General features: G+C 39.6%; 1 protein-coding gene across 2 annotated transcripts in view; it reads left to right on the top strand.

Moving 5' to 3' along the window:
* adcy2b (adenylate cyclase 2b (brain)) overlaps positions 1–19,973 on the top strand; it is an 87,098-nt gene that overhangs the window by 63,521 nt on the left and 3,604 nt on the right. The window contains exons 14-22 of one of the 2 annotated variants that reach the window (XM_088090410.1): positions 15–112; positions 827–911; positions 4,269–4,409; positions 5,105–5,218; positions 6,949–7,133; positions 10,329–10,413; positions 13,992–14,150; positions 17,017–17,163; positions 17,378–17,485. In XM_088090410.1, coding sequence (XP_087946536.1) covers positions 15–112; positions 827–911; positions 4,269–4,409; positions 5,105–5,218; positions 6,949–7,133; positions 10,329–10,413; positions 13,992–14,150; positions 17,017–17,163; positions 17,378–17,485 — 1,122 coding nt within the window. Of the gene's footprint in view, positions 1–14; positions 113–826; positions 912–4,265; positions 4,410–5,104; positions 5,219–6,948; positions 7,134–10,328; positions 10,414–13,991; positions 14,151–17,016; positions 17,164–17,377; positions 17,486–19,973 lie in introns of both variants that reach the window. The other variant, XM_042506433.2, reaches the window with a different exon arrangement.

Genomic DNA, 19,973 nt, shown 5'->3' with positions numbered 1-19,973 from the left:
CCTTCTTTTTACAGTACAGATCCACAACATTACCAGCCTTCAAGTACTATGTCACCTGCGCCTGCCTCATCTTCTGCTGTATATTCATAGTGCAGGTCCTCGTCCTGCCCAAGTAAGTCTGCGCTCCTTCACAGGATTTACACTGCACCCTCCCTGTAGCATCAGCAGACCAGCTGTGGCAGCGGGTTGATGTGAAAAAGCCATTTGACGCCAGCTGTCTCATCAACAGGACCACGCTGAAATGAGAGAGGCAGGGGAGCAAGAGGCAGAATGCTAAAAAGCACATGGAGATGAAAGGGCTCTAGGTCTGCTAGTGATTACAGATCAGGTGAATCAAAGTGTGTCGTATCTTTAATGGCGGGGAGAGAAACTCACGGTCATGCTAATTTACTGCCTGTGAGAGCCAAAGGTGTAATTCAGCCTCTGAGAGGCCACTGATTGTCTAATTCTCCTCTCCCTCTCTCTTTATCTTGGCTCTGTGTCGCAGCATCACTCTGCACATGAGAAGTGACATCATCTGTTTTATGGCAGAGATCCTTAAATCAGCCATACTGTGTTCCTCCAGAAAAAATATGATACATGAGTGTAACTGCATTACGAAGCATATATAGTACGCTACTGTACAGTCCACACTTTTGCTTACTCAGTGTAAAAGGATTGCATGTCTGAGGTAGAATACATTAGAACCTTGATCACATTTATTGCCCTGGATGGCACTGCAGAGACCCGAGAGGTGCCAAGAGGGTTTAGAGTAATGTGCTGTGTGTGTGTGTGTGTGTGTGTGTGTGTGTGTGTGTGTGTGCGTGTGCGTGCGTGTGTGTTACAGAACTGCTGTGCTGGGGATCTCCTTTGGCTTGGCGTTCCTGCTGTTGGCGCTGATCCTGCTCCTTTGCTTCGCTGGTCACATTCTGGTGGGTTTGCATGGATTTATCCGTGAATATGCACATTTTGATATGTTTAATCACGATTTGTTTACTTTTTTTTGCGTATGACCATATCATAGCTGTGATGATACACAGTAGATCAACATGGCCTCGATTGTGATATTGCTGCTATACAGCAACTCTGCCATTTACGTCGCTTGAGCGTGTTTCCACTATCAGCTATGATCTCTGTCACCTTGAGACCCATATCAGACAGTTTGTGTATAGGGATAGCTCTCAGGCTGTGGTTGGTGTAAGAAGAGTGTTTCCCTTTCTCGCTGTACATCCCTGTAATGTCTGTGACAGCTGGTTTACTCCCAGGGATCTGCGGTATGCCACAACCGTGGCAGCTGCTTCCTTCCTAGGCTGCAGGTATAGGGTCTTTGCATTGGGTGAAATTTTGCTCAGGTATTTGTTTTAGCGATTATATCGGTCAGAAAGGATTTCCTCTCTCTTAAACATTGATACAATCAACAGTAACATTAGATAACTACAAACCGTTTGTTTTTGCCTGATTAACACCTGTAAAGCAGAGTGGTACATACAGAGGTAAAAGTCCCAATAATGTTGTACTATATATCGCTCATGGAATGCCTCCTTACTAATCATATTGCTTGGTCAGAACTAAAGGTTGTATAAACATTTTTATTCTTTTATTTGGTTTGCTTTTATTTGTATGATGATCCGGTACAATGATGTATAAATTGTCTCAACAGTTTGAGATGCAGGAATTCAGCCTTTATTTTTTTTTTTACATAAGGTCATTTTTCTACACACCTGTCTACCAGCTGTGCTTTAGATAACACTGAGTACAACTTTAAAGCTACAAAAATATCCACCCTTCACCTAGTGATCCATAAGAGACACAGCTTAACAAGAACACAGTTATCTTTTCCCTCTGCTGACCGGATGTTTCCAACAGCTTTATGCTGCAACTTTTAGAACATTATATCATCTGCAGCTATTCTATGTGAGGTTTATATGAGCTGATCTACCCTTTACTCTCCCTCATACCATAGTTCATCAATCAAGTTGCTGCTGTTGTTTATTATCCAGCACCAGTGGATGGATAGCTGTTATTTACATATTGCAGCAGCTACCTGTCACAAGTGTTTTACGGACAATCAATAGATGATGTCTCCCCTAAGAGCCCATTTCCTCCCTCTTGTTTGTCAAGAGAGTATCATCACCCAGTGAGTGGGTCACCTCTAATTAATGGGGGTTATCAATAACGCTGGGTCTGCCCTGACCCAGATATCAGCTTCGTACACTGCTTCAGTGGATTTATACTAACCGCCAATTTAACACTCAATAAAGGCTGCTGCGATCACTGGTGACAAAGACACAGCTTACAGACAGAGCATGTCTAACATGCCATTGCATTTGTGTAAGTTATTTTTAATGAGGCATTAATAGTTAACAGACGTCTCAGTTCATCTGTGAAAAAGTGCATTACACGGTCATCATGTTTAAACACATTTCTGGGAAATTGTCTTTTCAAGTCAAATGAGCTTAGCTGTCACTGAGCAAAAAGCATCACCACAACCACCGCACAGAGAATTTGTTAGACCTCAAGAGACATGTCAGACACAGAGTGTCTCTGTTCAGCAACAGTCAGAGGGGACACAGTTTATGTCCTTATGAGTCACCACTCAGTTTGGCAAATAAGTGTTAAAATGTTTCTTTTTTGTTCACCCAGACAAACGTCGCTAGTGTCACAAAACAAATGACTCAATCCAAGTGGGAGTGTCCTGTTAGAGCTCATAATGACAGATGCAGTGTTGAGGAGTGATGACCTACATGTAAATAAACTAGTACTATAACTACATTTTTCAGTAGCTTGCTGGTAGCTCATCAACAATCATTTGCATATAGATTCAAGTAGTTATAGTAGTTTTTTCACATTTTGTTAACTACTGAAATGACAAAAAAAACAACAGGCCACCAAAGGAGACGAATGATTTTTTTATTCTTTATTTTATGATAGCTTTCCTTCTGTAATGTTACCTGAATAATCCATTATATACAATGCTGACATTCATGCACTCTCCATGAATTCATCAATAGTGGGTAATGTTGTCAGAGGAGTGTATGTAGACACTTTTTGCAATGGACTCAGCTAAGTGACATGTTTTGCTTAAATGTAACTTTTTATATTATATTTTATGTCATTTCGTATCAAGTGCACAGTGTCGATTTGATCATTTTCGATTATTATTTTTAAGCCTCCGCTTTGACGATAGACAAGGCCGGAGGCATTATGACACATTCTTGTGAATGCAATATCTGAAGATCCCACAAGGAATTTTTTCAAATTCTGCACAAACACCTACTTGTACTTCACGATGAACTGATTAGATTTTGATGGTCAAAGTTCAAAGTCACTGTAATCCTAGCATCCATCTCATACTCGTGAATGCAATATCTCAAGAACACCTTGTCAGAATTTTTCCAAATATGGCCCAAACATCCACTTTGAGTCATGGAAGTTTATTTATGGGCTTTTATTTGTTGTTATTGTTTTTTCATTTTTATTTACTTTATTAATCCCCAAGGAGAAATTAAATTTTTAGGAATTTGAAGGAACATGAAGCTTTAAAATGTCCAGGACTATACTCTAAACTATACTCTAAAAGAAAGACATCATTTCACCTCTGCACGTCCATGTTTGGCATGTATGTGATATGTGAGCTTCTCTGTATTTGTTTAAAATGCTGACTGAGATGTGGTAAAATCAACTAAACTACCCTGACCTATAACATAACACTAGGTGGGTTTTCATTGCAGATTTGCGCGAAACTTAATCAATATTTCCAAATGTCGATAAAACACAATTACGACATGACTGCATTTCCACTGAGTGATGTTCTGTGACTTCTTCTCTGTCGATAAAATTCCAAGAAACATGGTGATGGATGTTCAAAACATTAGCAACTTTATTTCTATTGCAGCCACCACATCAGCCGTCATTATTTCCAATCCAAGGCCACACAGGCATGTTAATGAGCCATAATGGAAAGGCAATCCTGTTATACGTGGGAGCGGCCACGTATGAGGGATTTCTGGGAGATGATAGTCCACGATTTCACAGAGGAATTGTGTTATATTTGCAATTTCAATTTGTGCATTTGTAAGTTTAATGGAAACCTGCCTACTAATAAAGCCAAAATAGCATCTTGGGTTTTTGAGAGACCACACAGTCCCCAGAGGAGTATAATTATCTAGTAGTATGAGCAGGAACAATAAGAGGTTTCCCTTTGAGTTGTATGATAACAGTGCTTTGGGTCTTTTTGCTGCCTCTCTCTCTTTTCAGTCTTTCCTTCTGTTTCTGTGCATCCGCAGCAGGGAAGAAAGGGCTCTTTCTGCTCCCTAAACTGGCTGTTCCCCACTTCCTCTTGCATCATCGTCACCAATAATCCCTGGCTGCGATTGGTCCTCACCATGACAACCACTGCTCTCATACTTGTGATGGCCGTCTTCAATATGGTGAGAAGCAGCTTACAGGTTACGCTGTTGTGCACTGATGTATTAGGTCATTGTGCATGTGCTTGGGTCACTGCATGGGTAAATGTCTATTTTATTGTTATGACATCATATATAACTCTTTCAATCACATCCATGCCAAAAAAATGCAGCACTTATGCATTTCCATGTAGTGTAGTTGTAAAGATTATATATATATATATATTATATTATATTATATTATATTATATTATATATATTACTAATACATGAGGGCTTCCAGCTTCATCATGGTGGCAGATAAGGACTTTCCCTTTTTTTATATATTCAGCTGCTGTGCTCGGCTGCCTGTTGATGCACATGGGAGGAAGTGTGTGCTGGCTTGTTTTAAAGTAACTAATTATTGCCTTGTTTAAAAAAAAAGTTAGGGATTTGAATTCAATGTTCTTTTATAACTCAACCCAGTGAGGGTTGAAATGATTAAATGAGTGAATGTTGCCTTGAGAGGCTTTAAAGGAAGTGTGACAAAACTCAGCGAAATCCAGCTCACATTATTTTTCCTCATTATTAAAACCTAATTAAGCAGTTTTAAATCAGACATCAGTAAACTCAGTAACTCCTCTGTCTCCTGGGCAAGTCTTTACAACACATACGTGACGTTAATCACCTGTGGCTGCTGCGACAGTAATGTGATCCATCCTGTCTGTTTTGTTTGTCAGTTCTTTGTGGAGCACCCAGGAGGATCCACAGAGGATGTCCTGACTCCTCCACCTGTGAATCCAACTAATGACAGCCTGCTGGACTACCTGGAAGAAAGCAAGTTTTATCTGCCAGTAAGTACAACCACCAATATCTTAAGAACAGCTTAAACTAGAAAAGTGCACTCAGTGCAATGCAGATCTCCACCAGTACAGGCAGTGAGCAGATCAAAGCCACTCCACACAACTCTGGTAATGCCAGAAGTCGCACCACACCTTGTTTATTTTTGATTTGCCCTGATGCATTGCCCAAGGCAGATCAAGTTTTTCTATTCACAAGCACTCTCTCCTAATATGAAAAACACAGCCTCAAATCTTTAATACACATTGTTCATAACAGGGTCATTAAAGGTGTTAACTTTGTCTGTAAGCTACGACATAACAATGTAGGAAATAACAATAAACACATTTAATATTGACAAACTACAAAACCTGGCCAGCATTGAGACCCAATTTGCCCTGCAACAACAACAACAACCTACTTGCTGTTGGCTATATTGTATTATTTACCGGATATGAGACAATATCTGTAAAACTATTCCCCCTACTGGCTGATTGAGAGGAGTGAGGGGGTCAGCAGTCAGTGTTAGTACTGTACGTATATGACAGTTATAAAACAGCTTTTAAAAACTGTGAACCTGGAGATAATGAGCTGACAGTCATCTGAAAATGCAAAAAATTGTCTTTAAATTGATCTAGCTGTCTGTACTGCAATTACATTACGACTCCCACAAACTCTCTGCTTTAACTGTCTAACATGTTAGTGTGAATGTAGAATTGGAACCTGTAACTCTCCCTGTCCACTGTGACACAGCTGTGACACTTACCCTTAAAAAAAGATTCACAGAAGAAGCCTTGACAATATTTTTCATATGCATGAGGAAACTTATCTGTTTTAATACTGACATGACATCAGGTCACATCGGGCCAGAAAAAGAAATCACCCCAGAGAAAGCTCCATGTTGGTTGTAGGCATCATGGGCAGGGGATTTTACAAGCGTAAAGCTTGTATTCAGTGTCCTGTTTCTCCTTAATAAGTATGGCAGAGGCCTTACACCAGTGATACTCAACTTACAGCCTGCAGGCCTGCAAGGTGCCCCCCCACGCATTTTCTAATTCAAAATTTTTAAAAAAGAGAAAACTAAAAAAGTAATTCACACTAGGAATTATTTTTATACTTTAAGTATACATAAAGTGCCATAGTGCATAAAACAACATCAAAAAAGAGCTTGTTTATCAAAAAAAGTTCCACTTTAGGATCCCCCACCCCCCCAGACAGAGGTCCTAGCTAAGCCCCTAATGTCCTGAAATCCTAGAAAAGTTCAAACATCCTAGAAACATCCTAAAATCTTAGAAAATACCTTAAATCCTGGAAACAACCTAAATTTCTAAAAACGTCCTAAAATCCTAGAAACATGTATGGGGCTGCTGCAACTGGCTCCTGGCCTCCTGTCATTTTGCAAAGGTGGCCCCCAAACAAAGCAGGCTGAGTATCCCTGCCTTACACACTCACTATCAGCTCACAGAAATACCATTTGTATCATTCTTTGGTATTACGTAAACATGTTGTATAAGGATATTGACATTTTCTCATGTCAGTCTTTAAACTCTGTTCTGCTCTCATTTCAACTATACAATGTGCTGAATGACTCACTGCTGTCAAGGCAGCACACTTACTGAAAGAATACATACAGCGACATCACCACCTTTGTTTCTCCATATACGTCAGTGTTATCTGTCACTGAGGTCACACAGACCTTCACCTCTCTCTCTCTTTCTCTCTCTCTCTCTCTCTCCATCCACAGTACTTCATCTACTGCTGCATACTGGGGCTGGTGTCATGCTCAGTGTTTCTGAGGATCAACTATGAGCTGAAGATGGTGGTGATGCTGGTTGCCGTGGTAATCTACAACATCATCATCCTTCAGACACACGCCTCCCTGCTGGATGGATTTAGCAAAGCGCTATATCCCACCAATACACTGGATAGGTACCTGCTAACTGCCTACACAAACACACACACACACACACCAATCTTGGAAATAATCAAACAATTATAGAACCCACTTAAGGCTAGTACTATCTGTTTAAAAGCCTTAGCCGCCTCTAACCCTGCATCCCGCTGGCATCAGTTAAGCAGAGCCTATTAAAAGCACTAATGAGACTGGACCCTGGTACCGCTGTGGTTACAATTTCCCATATAACTGTCGATCAAGTGTAACCCCTGGAGAGGGGGATGATGAGTGGCAGAGTGAGATACAGCAGTTTATGTTGATGGAGCTGAATTCATCACGTTTGACTGACAGCTCGAGACTCACTGCTCAAGAAATGCCATTATGCAAAAAGTTTTCAGAGCAGTAAGAAAGACAGAGGAACTGGTTTTGTTTCTCTCCTTTACCTCGGCTTTATTAGCATGAGTGAAGTGCTGCAGCCACAGCACCGGGACATATCAATACAACCGTTAGGAGGTGCTGAATAAAAAGCAAATAGACAAGGACTGGTTAATGAATCTTTTTTGTGTCTTGACAAACGTCAGTTTACACATCATTGTCTTGAAGGATAGTTTGGCATTAAATTGCGTTTCTAAATATAGTTTAGTCAAATAACTTTACATGTCTTCATCCTCTGATGTACACCTGTAAAAGCAAGTGAGCATGATACGTGCTGATTTATGATGCTGATTTTAGACAGTGCAAAATCACTAAAAATACATGACCTTTTTTGTAGAATCTTAAGTGTTAAACAAGATTCTTTAAAACATCTTTTATAGTTTTACTTGTTGCTTCACATCTACATCAGTCAATAGACACAGGTTACTATTTTTATTTCGTGTCATTGACCAGGATGTACCCCGTCTCTCGCCCATTGGCAGCTGGGATTGGCTCCAGCCCCTCCGTGATCCTTACAAGGACAAGCGGTTATGGACAATGAATGAATGAATGTCTGTTTACAAAACACAAGTACTACACATTATTACTGATTATTTACCATCATATTTAAGTACCTGAATGTGTTTTTCTTCAAATCTGGGGAAACTTTGCGCAGCTTTTAAGATTAGTAGGCAATTCACTGCACATTACGAGTGATGGGAGAAAAATTCAGACCTTTTACTACAGGAAAAGTAGCGAGAAATAAACAGTGGCGCCCCTAAGGAGGGGTCATGGCCGCCTAGCAAAAATAATTGGAGGTACACTACTGTCTTGAAGAGATCTTAAGAGCTAGTTAGTGGTATCATGAAAGAAGACAACCTAAGAGCCGGGACACGTGTCGCATTTGAATTCGCAAAGCGCTAGGTCATTCGCTAGGTGCTGCAACTTTCAGTAGTGCATAGGCAGTTTGGATCTGAGGTTAACCATACTCAGCACTGTATCATAGCCTACTTACCAGAAATCCAGTGCAGAGCTGATCTTCTTCCAGGCGTTCTTTTATAAAATGTGTATTAAAGCCTAAGGGAACCCAAATCAACCAAAACATTCTTAATTTGTAAATAAGGGTCTTACAGACCCTTATTTACAAATTAAGAACATAATAAACAGCATCAAAAATGATCAGACATTAGCCTCATTAGCCTTTTCACAGTTTACTGAGGCTGGGTGGATTTGGGCGTGGTTATCCGCGATCCATATTACTTAATATGAATAAAGCCAATCAAAACTCAGGTGTTGGTTGATACTAATGTTAACCTTTTGTGCTTCAGTTTCCCGTCCATATCAAGCACAGTGAAGATTTGTTTACCTCCAGGGCCGAAGCAACTTTGGGGTTGACTCCCTTCACTTTGACAATCATCCACCACTCACTCCATACACTCTCTCTCACACACACACACACACACACACTGCATGCTAATTTAACATGACAAATTGAAATCCCTCAGCAATCCTTTCAATGTTGTAGATGTAACATTACCAGACGGGACAATTGTTATTCTGGGCTGGGACAGATAGAGCTGTACCATACCCACTCTGCTTTGCTCCAAGGCTGTCATCGAGATGAGAGACAGTTGGCAAAAGTGGGATCCAAGGAGGTGTCAATCAAAACATGATCTGCCACGCCCACACAGTCTAGGGAAATGCTGTTCCCTTCTAAATGAGCTGTTTTGAACTCGTTTTTCAAACAGTTGGGAACATTTAATTTCCATCAGATTTTTGTAGATACTTAATAAGACACTCAACTTTGATCAAATATGTACATTCTTACTATTTCAAGGTTTTAAAATGTTGTCCATTGGACAGATGTAACACTCTGTGTAGCCCTAAACTAAAATGATCAACTTCTCCATATTTACTACAGACTGATATTCACAGAAGAAGGCAAAGATATCTGCTGGTTGTGATTGGTTGTTCTCATTCAGATGACATGGTGATTGTACTGCTATGTTCCGAAAGTTGAATCCTGTTTATCTCAGGGCACAGCCATCTCTTCAGAGCACCCCCTCTGCAAGTCTACATTAAAAAAAATGGATTTGAGGCAAAAAATGAGCATGTGTACAGCTCTAACACATCAATTGGTACCAGCTATGTCAGCAGAGCTTGTTGGGGAGGAGGCAAAATAACTCTCCAACTTTAGACATCTGGATGAAAATGGATTCTACAGGTACCCACAAGTCTCCCCTTTAGAGAGCTTGTTCCCAATAAATATTTAAATCCTCGCAATTAATGTTGTTTGATGGAAAAGGACAATGAAAGGCCTCTAACATCTACATACAGATACATAACACATTAAAACAGGAAACTCAAAATGTTAATTACTGAAATTATGTGATGGCTCCGTTTAAATATATTCAGGGGGGCGCCACTGGCAATAACACAGTGTATGAATATTGTGTTACACATAAAAGCTAAAGAAATCACTTAAATGACTTGAGTAATAGGCTGCAACATGCTTTCTAAATGAACTGCCTGTGTTTTTAATATTTTGGACAATAATGGAGCTCTACGGCACAGAGGAAAATACTAAATCAAGCGTTGGCCACACAGAAAATACTTCTTGGATTGATTTATTGCTTGTTTTGTTTTTTTCATCGGATTTGTTGATTATACAATATGACCAGACCCTGACATCAGACGATAAACAGTGTAATAACGGATAATGTACTCTCTCTCTCAGTTGAGTGTGCGTTATTGGCATGAGTGTAACAAAGACAATATTGCCAAAGTGCTGAGTAATAATATGTCTCTGTGTCCAGACCCGGAGTGCTGAAGGATCTGAAGACGATGGGCTCTGTGTCTCTTTTCATCTTCTTCATCACCCTACTGGTATTAGCCAGGCAGGTCAGTAGTCCTCTTTAAGGGTTCTATGTGGTTCTTATACATAGACAGTGTATTACAAGCAGTAGATGTCAGTCGGCACGCTCCCAGTTTGGAGAAGCAGGCTGGAGTCTGACATGGAGGCTATGCAACGTGCTACTGTGGAGGAGTCAGCAACAGAACCTTTTTTAGCCACCTAACAAAACATCCCACTTAAAAAAAAATCATGTACGCTATACTGAGAATATTTTCACATTAACTTTTTGACACCTGGATCAACATCACTTTTCTCGTGCTGCATTTAGATGCCTTTCACAGGTACTGTGTAAAGTATATATATATGTATATATATATATAAACTAACATGCATCTTTTTACTTTTCCTTTTTTGTTTGTTTGTTTGTTTATTTGTTTGGGTTTTTATGTTTAGTTTTATGGTTTGTTTGTTTTTTGCTAATCTTCAGGTAATTTTCTCATACTTTTAACTAAATTCTTCTTAAGTTGCTCATTGCCTTCTTCCGATGTTTTTGGAAGAAATCAGGCCAATTTGCTAAGGTTTCAAAGGGTTAATGTTAGTAATTTCCAATTTTTTTTTAAAAAAATGAAGCTTTTAAATTGCTCTCTTGACAGGGGCATAGATGGCTTCCCAATTGGAATGGGCAGTCTGACAGAGGTAAAGCAGTGAAAATACCCTCAGTATAGTGTTCACATGAACTGATATTTAATTTTTCAGGTGGCCAGTCTATGTTTTGTTGCTGACCCTTATCCACAGCAATAGATTGCTCCAGCCTGCTTTTCCAAACTGGAAGCGTACCGACTGACATCTATTCCATGTAATATACTGCACATGACTAGACATCTCTTTGTAATAGTTATAGTTAACAGTTTTTATTTTGACAGGGGTCCCTTCAGCTATATCTATCTTACAATTTAGTGATGTCACAGAATGTTTTGCTGAAAACTCTGCATGAGGAAAGACTCTTTCAAAATGCTTAATACCACTGGAACAGAAACAATCGCTCCTTCTCTCCAGAACAGAATTTTGAGGCAAGTGAACCTGTTTTCAAGAATTTGGCTCAAAGTGCTCAACGATCAAAATGCTTATTCAGATGGACATCTTTGCAGGGTGTAGCTGCCAGCCTGCCCCCCTGCCTCCACCTCCTGTGTGTCCAGCATCCTTACTTCATACCAGAGCTAAACTCAGCTGACACACATTTGCTGTTCGTGTTCTATTTTTTGGAGGCACCATCCATCGTCTCTGACCCCAAAACAGATGTTCTGGACAGAAAGACTCCCCCCAGAGCTCCTGTACCCAAAACCAGGGCTCCCCTGAGAGCCACCATTGATTCAAACAGCTCCATGTGTTGTTCTCATTCTGGGTCACTGTCAGCAGAAGGGAGGGGAGCATTTGTTTTGGAAACACAACTTTTGCTGCGGTAAACTCTTTGTTGCTGTCATATCTCATTCCAGGCTGCGCTCTTATCAAGGTCTTTCAGGGGTAATTGGATTCGTCCTTCCGGATGCTGTTTGGGTATAAATTAGTGCAGTGAAATGCTTCATCAATTATCCTCAGAATAATTCTGGAAACAGGTCAAAAGGTGTTTGAAGTGGCGTCACCCGAAACCCTTGACGCAGAAGTGCGCAAGTCGTCAGCGAATATGAGGGCACAAGGCGTAGGAGCATCCTTTTTACATGCTTTTATCCTGCTATTAACAAATTTGCCTTGCAAAAATTTTCATCGTCAACCCTAATGAGCCCATTTCCAGCCATTTAGTCGGAGGGAGGAGAAAGCAGGTTAGGAGAACGGATGCATCTGTAATTCATCCCTCAAGAACAGATGCACGATGGAGCAAAGCTCCTTTACAGGCTTGTTAGCTGCTTTCTAAATGGCCTACATTCTAGACTCCACGAGGTACTGAAGCTTCTCTCTCCACAACAGCAGCAAGTGCTCCAACTACACATATGTACACATACACAAATGCTTCAGACTAACTATGCTTTCTGCCCCATCTATATCTGTGTTTCAGCCTCAGGCAATCAACACTGCAGCATAGAGCAGTACGGGCCTACACTGTTGGAGTCGTCTAAATTGGCATCACTTTCATCTCAAGGGAAAAATATTCAGTGCACACATTCATCATCCAGACTGCTAGCTACAAACATGAAGTGTTTCTCACAGGAGACGCTCCCACATATATCCATTCACACGCAGTGTAAGGGCCAGGCCACAAGCAGCCCAGAGTGCTGACATATATACGGGGATAATGACGGTGTGTTCAGGGGACCCCGGCTCATGCACAAACGCACACTCCTGAGATGTTTTGACCCTGATATATAGAAAACTCCCTCAAGCATGAATAACCCAAACATTAGAAAAAAACAAGCGGCGGCTACCTTTTATGCAAAGCAGTCCTATCTGCCAACTATTTCCTTGAGCAACGAGGGCACAGCTTCTCACACTGGTTCATCGTCCTCTTTATTGGGAGATTAATTTTCTATGAATACCAAGCAAACCCCTTAGTTTCAGCTGGTCAGGTTTTCCTTGAAATTCTATACATTTTACATGAGTAGCAAATAGAAGAGAATGATGCAGGCGGCCTATCTCTTATATCAAAGACACATTTCTATAGCTGGAGGACTGCTGTATAGGAGAATGATTCAGACTTGTTTGCAGCTTCTCAGATCAAACTTCAGTCCAAATCAAATATCAGAATTTAACACAAGAAAATGATTTTAAAAAATTAGGGCTGTACCCAACTCAAAATTATGCTAGTCGAATCAGATTTGACAGTTCACTATGAATATTTGTTATATTTGTTTTGCTTTCCATGCATAGTTTTAAAGTTTGAATAGGCTCTGCAGGACGTTCAATGTGACAGCAGCATTTATGTAATATGTTAAATAAGCTAACGGTCTCATGACAGATTGCAAATGCAAAACAACATTTTTTGCCCACACTAGATATCAACAAAAGCCAGAGACTTTATCATAATAACTTGATGTGAGCTGGAAATTGACAACTTCTTCACCTTACAATACAGTCTCTCTCTCTCTCTCTCTGTGCCGCTGCCTGTATGTCTGCAGCTGCACAGAATTGAGTGAAAGTGAAGAGCGCTCACTCCGCAGCAACATCTGAGGACCAAAACAGGAGTACACTGCACAGAAAAAAAAATGACTGCCCAACTGATTCAAGCTTCTGACTTTCAAGGGGAAGCCCTACAAATGAATGCTAGAGATTTTTGTTTTTTTTCTGTAACATCATTTAAAATATATAATTTAGAGAATTATAAATGTAACTGTTCTCAGATGATTTCCTTGTTTCAGTTTTTTTTGTTTTTTGTGAAACATCCCTTGCCAAATTGGTCATTATGTACTTTCCTGTATTTTTGAAAGAATTAAAACAATTTCTCTCAAGTTTCAGAGGTTTAAAGGCTATTGAGGACAAGTGATGTTGGTCCAGGTTTTAAAGGGTTAACTGTCAGTTAAAAAGGAAATCTTTTCTTGACCTTGGCGTAGGTTTCTTGTGTGGCCTGGTGCTTTGGAGCAGAGTGCTTGGTGTGAATGACATAGGTGTCTCTTTACTCTGTGTCCTCCTGTAACAGAATGAATATTACTGTAGGTTGGACTTCTTGTGGAGGGACAAGTTCAAGAGGGAGTGTGAGGAGATCGAAACAATGGAGAACCTCAACCGGGTTCTGCTGGAGAACGTTTTACCAGCCCACGTTGCCGAACACTTCCTGGGACGCAACTGGAAAAACGAGGTAAATTCTCAAGAGGATGAGACAATGTTACTGTATTAGTGTTGGGCTGTGGTTTACATCTTCTGTATTTATTCAGATGTCTACGTTAAAGGAGCAGTTTTGCATTTTGAATAATTGTCTTATTAGCTACTGTAATGATGGTAATGTTTGTACAGTGAATAGGAGTTTAGACTGAATCCAGTGACTGTAAAAATAACTCATATTGTTCATTTTTTTGAGCCAGACACCAGCTGCCCTCTTAGTTAGCATGGTGCATTTGCAGTTATGATTAATTATGATAATACTAATGCTAATTTTCACTTGTAAAAAACGATCTTAAAACCTTAAAAACAAAATGTACTTTCCGGAAAAACTGAACACCAGACTCCTTAGACAGTCTTTAAGTAAAACCAAATGCTAAATGGGACTTTCTAGGGAGACCAAAACGCTACACTTTCTAAACTGAAAACACACTAAAATAGAATTTGATTCAAACTCTTATACTCTGTGAATCTGGGGTTGTGCCATGGGTACATTACCTAACCAACATGTAACACATAACTTGTCAATGGAGAGCAACCACCCGTCACCCAAAGCAGCCACATGCTTAAAGGGGTGTCCAGATGGGGCCACTGAAACTCTCAGAGTGGCATCCCAAAACCAAAAGCCATAAATAAATTTCACCAATTCAATCATGCTGTTGAAATATTTAGGTTACATAAAGATTTTGTCAGTGTGGATAAATAAAGGCTCTTGGAACCCAAATCATCCAAAACTGTCTTAATATGTAACATGCAAAATAAAAAAACATTAAAAATGATCAGACATTAGCCTCGATCCAAATCTGAAATATTGTCATTTTAGTTTTTTTCACAGTTTGCTGAAGCTAGGTTGATTTGGGCGTGGTTATCCCCAATCTTTATCACGTTATATGGATAAAAACAATCAACACTTCATAGTCAGTTGTCAGTTGATAGTAATTAAATGTGCCAAATTGAAAAATCCCTGTTGGAATAGACCGTTTGGTTATCCAGAGCACCACACTCTGAGAGTGTCAGAGCACATGCTAATTCATGGAGAAACAGAACGCTACGAGGCTTTGAACAGCAGGTATCTCATTTTCACAGTCAGAGGCCTGGAACAGATAGAGCTGTACCATGCAGACTCTGCTTTGCTCCATGGCTGTCATCGTGGAGACGAGAGACAGTTGACTAAGGTGGTGTCCAAGAAGGTGTCAATCAAAACATGATCTGTCACGCCCACACAGTCTGGAGAAATGCTATTATCCTCAAAATGAGCTGTTTTCAACTCGTTTTTCTAACAGTTGGGAACATTTGATTTCACTCAGATTTTTGTAGATACTTAATAGGACACTCAAATTGGATATAATATGTGCATTCTTACTATTTCAAGCCATGTTTTTTTTAGGTGTTATTGAATCATATACTGATGTGATCTGTTTTGGGTTTTTTTTGTTTTACAGTTAATATTACAAATTGTCTGTTGTGCATAAATTGATACCAGTGCAGTTAACATTTGAAAACTACGCCCATTTTAAAAATTTATACATGTTTATCCAATGGTTCAAGACAGTCCAAAATACAGTATGAAGTCAGGAGGACAAGGAATTGGGACAGATGCTCTAGATGACACTTAGAGCAGCCAGGGGAATGATCTGAGTATTTAGGAATTTTTTTTGTTTCACAACTGAGGACACTGTGAAACAATAAAGCTCAATCATTTATTATTTATGGAGCAACTCTAGACTTTATACTTTATATTTATTATACTGATTGAACTGTGCATAGTTTTAGCCTTAACAACATTTAAACGGGTGGCTTACATAGAAATTCCCCCTGGAAAGTTGTCATTGACAGTAAAAATTAGCTATTGAGATGCAAATCATATTTGGTTCTAGACTTTATGTGTGTATGACATGTTTATTTCTATTGTAAAGTTGCTGTAAAGCTGTTGTAAAAATGTTGACATTGGTGTGTATGGGCACTGACTTGCTCTTGGAGCCAGCCTTAAGTGGCCATTGGAGGAACTGCAGGTTTTGGCACTCCTGCGTCAGCCCCGGCAGTTGCAGTTTGACTTGCACAGGGAGCAGTGTTGTTTTCATACACTCCAGAAAGTTACTGTAACCAGCCAATATCTTAATTAAACAAACAAGACTTGAATTTGTGTATATTTAATTTGGAAAACGAACAATGCAATTTAAAAGAGTTCCAATACAGAGTTTGAGACTAATGTATTACACTGAGTGTATAGCTTCTGCTAATTTTCAGCTTTTGTCCCTAGCTGGACTTTTACATATAAACTTACTGTGTTATTAAAATATTGAATTTTAAACAGCATAAGACCACAATACACTATAAACCTGGAATGCACATTGAAAATACATGTAAACATGTTAATTAGTTTGCGTTTGAGGTGCTGGAAAGGCCTTTGTTACCTTTAGACGGAGCCAAGTTTCCCCGTTTTCATGTGCATTCGTACCAAGCTAAGCTAAGTGACTGCTTGCAATAGCAGCAACATTACAGTAATATTGACCCTCTCATTTGACCACCTGTAAGAAAGAAAATAACTACATTTCCCAAACTGTCAAAGATTCAATCTACTAACTCTGTATGTGCTGTCAATTTACTTCTTTTATCAGCAGATTCTTTCGTTTTCTCAGCTGTACATGCATGATTTACTTTCCCAGCCATCCAGTGTCCCCAGAGATGATTAAAGTTTTATTTCATTTGTGTAAAGATCCAGTGTCATGGTCCGTGTTAGATATTCAGCTCATAAATCACTGAAAGCACACCGCGTTTTACTTTGCTTCATCAGTGCTCCATCAATACGACACATCCAGCTGTGATCTTCTTCCTCTTGTCATCAGGATCTTTATCATCAGTCATATGAGTCGGTGTGTGTGATGTTCGCCTCCATCCCAGACTTCAAAGAGTTTTACACCGAGTCTGATGTCAATAAGGAAGGACTGGAGTGCCTCCGTCTTCTCAACGAGATCATAGCAGACTTTGATGAGGTAAACTCCTCTCACACTCATAATCCTGCCTCTCTGACAATGTGAAAAAATATTCCTACTGCTTTTTTGAGAAGCAGCCCCACTGGCTGAATCTGCCCAAAGGTATAAGGAGAAGCAGGCAAATATAACAGTGTTTGGCAGAGAGCTGGTGTTATTTCCCGCTCCTGTGTGCGTGCGTGTCATGTTATGTGCTGTATTCCTCATGTGTCCTCAGCTGCTGTCCAAACCCAAGTTCAGCGGAGTGGAGAAGATAAAGACCATTGGAAGTACCTACATGGCTGCGACTGGACTTAACGTGACGCTGGGACCAGAGTGCGCACAGGCACGCTTACACACACTTGTCACACACACACATATCAAAAGTGAGTGGACATACAACCTCATTACCAAAAAAGTTTGGCCACTGTGTCAAATATTAATAAAAACAGAATGCAATGATTTTCTTATTTGACCTATATTCAATTGAACGCAATATTAAGAGAAGATATTTAATGTTCAAACTGAAAACTTTTTTGTTTTTTGTAAATATACACTCATTCTGAATTTGATGCCTGCAATAAATAGTTGGGACATGAGCAACAAAAGACTGAGAAAGTGTTTAAAAAACACCTGGGCTAAACAGATTAGTTGGTAACAGACTAAAGTATCAATACTGGGTATGGAAGGAGCATCCTCAAAAGGCTTAGTTGTAAGGATCACAAGTAAGGATGGTAACTTTATGAAAAACTGTGGGAAAACATTCCAAGAGTTTAAGAACAACCTTACACAGTTCATCTCTGCATCTACAAACTCAAGTTCAGACTCTACCATGCAAAGTGAAAGCCAGATATCAACAACATCCAGAAACACTGCAGACTTCTCTGGACCCAAGCTCATCTGAGACGGACTGACACAAAGTAGAAAAGTGTGCTGTGGTCTGAAGGGTCCATGTTTTAAATTGTTTTTGGAAATTTGGACGTTGTGTCCTCCAGGTTAAAGAGGAAAAGAACCGTCCAGATTGTTACCAGCTCAAAGCTCAAAGCCAGTAGTGCTGATGCTATGAGGGGTGGTGTTAGTGCCCATGGCATCATGGGTAACTTCACATCTGTGAAGGCACCATAAATGCTGCAAGGTACATTCAGGTTTTGGAGCAACATATGCTGCCATCCAGATGACATCTTTTACAGGGACGTCCCTGCTTATTCCAGCAAGATAATGAGACACTTTCTGCTGTTCCAAGAGTGGCTTTGTAAAGAGTGCAGCTACTAGACTGACCTGTCTGCAGTCCAAACCTGACTCCCATTCAACATGTGTGGAGCATTATGAAATGCAAAATAAGACAAAAGAGACCCTGCACTGTTGAGCAATCGAAGTCATTTAAAAAGCAAGAAGGGAAAAGAATTTCACTTTCAAAACCTCAACGAGTGTCCTTAGTTCCCAAACACTTACTGAGTGTTTTTAAAAGAAAAGGTGATGTCACACAGAGGTAAACATGCCCCTGTCCCGACTTTTTTGGAACATGTTGTAGGCATCAAATTCAAAATGATTGTGTATAAAAAAAAAAAGTTTATCAGTTTGAACATTGAATATCTTGTCTTTGGACTGTATTCAGTTAAATGTAATTCAAAAAAGATTAACAAATCATTGTATTCTGTTTTTATTCACGTTTTACACAGTCACAACTTTTTTGGAAATGGGGTAGTACATGGACAGCGACAGTGTTTATTGTCTCATCCACAGACAGTATGAGGTCAAAGCTCCACCTGTACAGCTTTCATTCCAGCTCGTTTGTGATGATAGAGGACCAGACAGAAAACAGAGGCCTGTTTGCACATGCTCACCCTCATTTCAGAGTGACAGAAGTGTTTTGGCAGCCTGCGCTCATATTCAGTAAACATGTCATTTTTTATTTATGATGACAAAACAGGATGTAGAAGTATTTATTGCTGTCCAAATACATTGGATGCTTTGTGTGGGTTGTCCCTTAAAATATGTTACACATACCATTCAGGCATCAGTGATTCATTACAACACTCATCTGAATATATTAGTGTAGTCACTGGGAGCAAATGAGATCATCACTCTGAAATGTGGCAAGAAAATTGTGATTGGTTGAAAGAACAAGCCAGAATATTTTCCCTTATAAGAGAATAATAATATGTGCTTCCAGACTTCTCTGTGGTGCCGACACTCCCTGCATCCACACAGTGAATGTGTCACTTCTAACATAATCTTTAACCCCACTAAATCATGTCCATTATTTTGCTCATGATGTGCTCGTCATCCTTAGAAGTAACACTCTGTCATTACTGTAGGCAGTGAGCTACTGAGGTGAACATGCAAATGTTTGCAGCTTACAGTAATAGAGTAACGGACAACACACTGTGTAGTCCAGTCTTTATAAGTCTTTTTGTGTGTTTATCTTCTTCATTAAAACCAATCAAAGGGAGCTTGATTGGAGATGCTGCAAGATGCAAGTTTTTATTTTAACCCTAAGGGCCCTTTAGTATCACACACACTCGTATCTCTCTGTGGACAAAATGAGCTTTTTAAAATCAAACTTTAAAAAATGTTACACATGAATATTATTTTCTTCTTTCATTGAGTTATTTTTTTTAACCATCAGTCCTAATCGTCGTATATCTATATGTCTTTAGATATTTAGATATCTTATTTAGATATTTAGATAGATGTTTTTATAATGATGCGACTATGCTTTTAGATGAAAAAAAAAGAACACAGTGAGTTATTTTTAATATTCTACATGCTAAGTAATTTTTTATGATAACAGTCTGGGATATGTTAGTGATTTGCAGCAACATTGACTCTGA

This window comes from Plectropomus leopardus, chromosome 17 (genome assembly GCF_026936395.1).
Source record: "Plectropomus leopardus strain MGB_pleo_1.0 chromosome 17, ASM2693639v1, whole genome shotgun sequence".
NCBI lineage: Eukaryota > Metazoa > Chordata > Actinopteri > Perciformes > Serranidae > Plectropomus > Plectropomus leopardus.
Note: the sequence above shows the minus strand (reverse complement) of the source record. Positions and strands in the feature narration are given on the sequence as shown.